Source organism: Vicia villosa, unplaced genomic scaffold (assembly GCF_029867415.1).
Source record: "Vicia villosa cultivar HV-30 ecotype Madison, WI unplaced genomic scaffold, Vvil1.0 ctg.000022F_1_1_2_unsc, whole genome shotgun sequence".
Lineage (NCBI taxonomy): Eukaryota > Viridiplantae > Streptophyta > Magnoliopsida > Fabales > Fabaceae > Vicia > Vicia villosa.
In genome coordinates this window covers 1-5185 of record NW_026704955.1, presented here as the reverse complement: position 1 = coordinate 5185, position 5185 = coordinate 1, and the positions used below count along the sequence as shown (strand labels likewise).

The window sequence follows — 5185 nt, the reverse complement described above, 5'->3', positions numbered from 1 at the left end:
AGCAAGCAACAATGTCGAAGATGTAATGAGGGTAAAGGCTGAACTTAATAAGGAGTTCGATATGAAGGATCTGGGAGCTGCTTCAAGAATTTTTGGGATTGACATTCGAAGAGATAGAAAGCAGTCGAAATTATGCTTATCTCAAGAGGCATACCTACTGAAGATTCTTGACAAGTTTGGTATGTCGAATTCAAAGCCTGTTGTGACTCCAACAAACCCTCAATTCAAGCTAAGTATTGATCAATGTCCTAGTACTGATGTCGAAAGAGCCTATATGAATATCATCCCATATGCTAATATAAATGGTTCTTTGATGTATGCTATGGTCTGTACTAGACCCGACATAGCTTATGCAGTAAGTCTTGTAAGTAGGTACATGGCGAATCCTGGAAAGGCTCACTGGAAAGCATTGAAGTGGATTCTAAGGTACATAAATGGGTCTCTGAACAGAGTTCTAATTTATGGTTGAGCCTTGGGTGAAAATAGTAAATCAGTAATCAAAGGATATGTTGACTCTGATTATGCAGGTTGTATGGACTCTAGAAAGTCTATTTCTGGATATGTTTTCACCATGTTTGGCACAACAATTAGTTTGAAAGCAACACTTTAGAAGGTTATTGATTTATCAACCACTGAAGCGGAGTATATTGCCCTAATTGAAGCTGTGAAAGAAGCATTGTGGCTTGAAGGTTTTGCAAAGGAGCTGAAACTTCAAGGTCGAGGTATCACTGTTAAATGTGATAGTCAAAGTGCAATACACCTGTCGAAGAACTCAACATATCATAAGCAAACTAAGCACATCGATGTGAGGTTGCATTTTTTTAGAGGAGTAATCGAGCATGGAGAAGTCCAGGTGCTAAAGGTTTCGACATATCATAATGTTGCTGATATGATCACCAAGACATTGCCGAGTTGCAATTTTTTCCACTGTATGCAGTTGATAAAGCTGCATGAAGAAAGCTAGTTTGTTCTTTGATGTTATAGAGTTTGTTCCAAGGTGGAGATTTGTAAGAATTAGATCGAACTCTAGTGTGTCGAAGGGTAGATTCTGGTTCGACATAGATTGTGTCGAAGACCTACAAACTGTAGTCAAAATGTGTTCTAGTATGTGGGTGTTGAAATGCTAGGGTTGTTAGTATTTCAAATTGGGTCTGTTTGTTATGTGTAATTGTTTAAGTTAGCTTGTACCCTAAGTTGGCTTGTAATGGGTATTTGTGAAAAAGCCCATTAGTTTAGTATGTTAGGTTTTATTATAAATAACATACTAGTCTCTCACCATTGCATACAACAAATCCTAATTTAGGGGGAGAGGGTTATTTGTTATTCTTGTAACTTGTAATCTTGTTTTAAAGAGAAAGGAAAGAATAACAGTTATAACCAATCTTTGCTGTTCTTCTTCGTATTTATCGTCTTTTATTCCCTTGTGCGTTTCTTGATCACAAAGAAACAGTTTATACTTTGTTCATCGAGACATCCTTTTCACAACAAACAATTAATAAATTTAAAAATTTATAGAAAATACTATATTTAAAGACAAACAAATATCTCAAAATAATATTATGATTAATAATATTTTTTCATCCGAAGTCTCTATTCAAACTCGAATCCAATAAGAAAAAAAATCTTATTTTTTAAAGACTTTTTTAAGAAGATATATCAAACAGAATAGAGTCTTTCGAACACAAGGTATACTAGACGAACTGCAAAAATAAATGATACAATACCATCTAGATCAAAAAGACAAAACATAACCGAAATCCAAAACTAACCGACACAACATGTGATACACTGTAATGGCTTAACCTTTCAAATCTGATCATCATACCCATAAGCTGGCAAGTGAGATTTCAACCACCAGAAATATTGGATTTTGATTTTTTCGCAGGTAGTCATCAACGATAATCCCTTGTTCTAAAAAACTCTACGATTCCTCGATTTCCAAATTACCCACACTGAAGCTACCCAAATAATATGAAGGACATGTTTGAAATCTTTAGACCACCCACCCAAAGTCGCGATTTGATCATGATGATTCCTACAGTGAGCATGAAAAATTGACGAAAATCCAAACCAACCAGACAACACCGGTCAAATTTTACCATACAAAGCACATCGAACAAGCAAAAGCTCCCTATTTTCATTCTGACCATACACATTTGAGAAACTTTGCACCTCTGCTGTGATAATATTTCTCCTAACCAAGTTATCCTTCATCGGTAATCTATTGCGATATAAACGCCAAAAAAATAAGTTCACATTGAGCGGCACTGCTTTTGTCCACCAAACTTGAGAATCTCCATGACGTTGATCTTCCACCGTCTTCGTTAAAAAATGATACACACTACTCAGATTATAACGATTTGAAGAATGCATCCTCCACACCCAATTATTGTCAATAGTTTCTTGCAAAATAACAAAATCAAACACTGTAATACATTCCCCCACCAACTCCTCCTCCCACGCAAACAACCTCCTATGCCACCTCTAAGCCTATCCATCCACCCCCACCCTAAAGAAAACATGTCTGCTACAATAGCATTCTTATACTCAAATAACTCGTAAAACCTACTAAATTTAGACATAAACACCCCCCGTCCAACCAAGGATCCCTCCAGAAAAGAGAAATAACTTCGTTACCCACTGAGTGCTCAATATTATTGAGCAGCCATCCACTGTCGAGCATCCCAACCCCCAGCCTAATCTTATTCACATTCTGCCACCACACAGACCCTCCTTCTACATCATACCTCAACCTCCCTCCTTCCCCCCCATAACGATTAACTAACACGCTATACCAAAGACCGTCCCTCTCCTCCAACATCCTCCAACACTATTCCCCAAATAAAGCCACATTAAACTCCCTTAACACTCTCACCCCCAATCCACCATTCTCCTTACTCAAACAAATTGCATCCCAATTAATCTACGCTATTTTTCTCTTATCTTCCCTACCTCCCCAAAAGAAAGTAGTAAAAATAGATATAAGAGAAGAAATGATATCTACGGGCGCCGTGAAAAAAAGAAAGGAAATAAACCGGAATAGATGAAATCAATCCACACTATTTTTCTTATTTTTTAAGACTTATTTATAGTTTTAATCTCTTTATTTTATCTGATTCACGAAATTGATCTCTCTATTTTAAATTTAAATAATATTAATTTCTCTTATAATTTTACATTTAAAATTAACTATGTTTTTATTTTTAAATGTTAAGTTTTTTTTAAATATGATACTTTATTGTATATAAATATATTGTTGAATTTTATAAATAAAAATGTAATTTAAAAGTGTTGAGAATTAAGTGTAAGGTTAAGAATCAAGTGTGAGGAAGAAGTCCACGTTGATTTGAAAAGGGAAGATTAAATACTTTATAAGTGGTTGATTTGAAAAGGGAAGATTAAACACTTTATAAGTGAGAAAACTCACACATCTATTATAAGTTTTAGGTGAATATATGGTATTTCTCTCACAAAGGTGTCTAACTCAAAAAAAAAATTCACAAAGTAGAATGCTCCTCGCTCGACTCCCAATTGCCTCCAACAAAAAGACCAATGAATCAAATAAAATTGAGAAATCAAAACTGTAATTTTTTTATAAAAGATTTAGTTAAAGACTTGTTTTCATGATTAAACAAATGGTTGAAACTTATGGCATGTATCTTTCCACTTATTGACTACAATATCTTCTGTCATGAAAAAGAAACTCACCAATAAATTAAAAATCCAAGTACTAGTAGTAGTGAATGCTACATTACATAGTACATACCATTCAAACTAAACCACTTTTTTTAATGATATCAATCAATTATATCAAACAAAAACCAAACCCAATTTTTCTCTCCATCCATTAGAACCATGGGAGAAAAAGAGAAGACCAAGAACAACAAGAAGCAAAAGCATCAACATCCCAATTCCCAAACAACCAAACAAACCTCAGATTTCTCCTTCAAACCAAGCTCAGAGGTAAAAGGCATAAGATTTGGTGGCCAATTCATAGTAAAATCATTCCCAATCAGAAAAGCAAAGCCCCTAGAGCTTCTCAAAGTTCTCTCTTTCCCACCAACAACAACACCAACAAACAAATCCAAATCTCACAAACTTCCTTTCCCTTCCACAACAGCCTTCTTGCCAACAAACTTCACAATCCTAGCTCATCAAGCATGGCACACACTAACCCTAGGACTTGGTTCCAAGAAGTCAAAGGTTCTTGTCTTTGTGTTTGAAACTGAGGCTATCAAGTGTTCTGTTGATAGAATTTGGCCTCATGAGATTGCACTTGGTGATGTGAACAAGAAACTCATCAAGGGTCTGTCTGGTTTTGAAATGGCTAGATTCAAATTCAGAAAAGGGTGCTTGACTTTCTATGTGTACGCTGTTAGAGAGATTGGAAGCTTTGGTTTTCTTTGTGCTGAAGACTTGAAGATCATTCTTGAATCTGTTGTTGAACTTAAGGATTTCTTGGATCATACTGTTATGCTCTCTATGGCAAATCAAAGAAGCATTGGTTTCTCTAAATCTCAATCTCAAAATCAAAATCAGGTTGCAATGGCTCATTGATTAATCTTTTGTTATATTAATATATACATATTCATGATTCTTGGTTTAGGATGTGAATTTGTTAACATGTTTTTGTTTCTTAGTATTTGTTTATTTGTTGATTATCTTGTTTGATTTTTTTTTTTTTGGATTTGGAGAAAAAAAAAGTGTAATTTAGAATGAATAATTTTGGTGATTGGTTTGAGTTGAGGTTGAATTTGTCATTTCACTAACTTATTGATGCAAAAGTTTGCAAGCTAGGAATATTGTATTTTAGCTATTCCTGGCATTGCAAAATCACTTTCTAGCATCCCCTGGTTTTGTGATATTAGATATGTTCCTAATTAATCTAACATTTATTAAACATAAAAATTAAAAATAATCTATAAATACATTAGTAAATACAGTATTTGTTGAATCTTGAAATTTTCACTGACTTTTTTTTTCTTTCAAGAAATTTACTCTTGACTTTAATAACTGCACTTTTATATAGCTAACACTAACTTTAATGACTACTTTAATCCTGGTAAGTTCTCATAGCCTAACTCAATTAAATTTTTTAGGTAAAAAATATTTTATTAATTATTAGCAAAGATATTAGTGCTGTTTTTAAAAATTGTAGATTAATCTGCAAACTATATTCAAAAGT

The 5185-nt window shown here is 34.0% G+C and overlaps 1 protein-coding gene across 1 annotated transcript; it reads left to right on the top strand.

The window, feature by feature from the left end:
• The first annotated feature begins 3725 nt into the window (after positions 1-3725).
• LOC131622016 (uncharacterized) lies at positions 3726-5043 on the top strand. The gene has a single exon (XM_058893067.1). It carries the CDS (start codon positions 3856-3858, stop codon positions 4555-4557), a length of 702 nt encoding a protein of 233 aa, XP_058749050.1. The 5' UTR covers positions 3726-3855; the 3' UTR covers positions 4558-5043.
• The last annotated feature ends 142 nt before the right edge of the window (positions 5044-5185 follow it).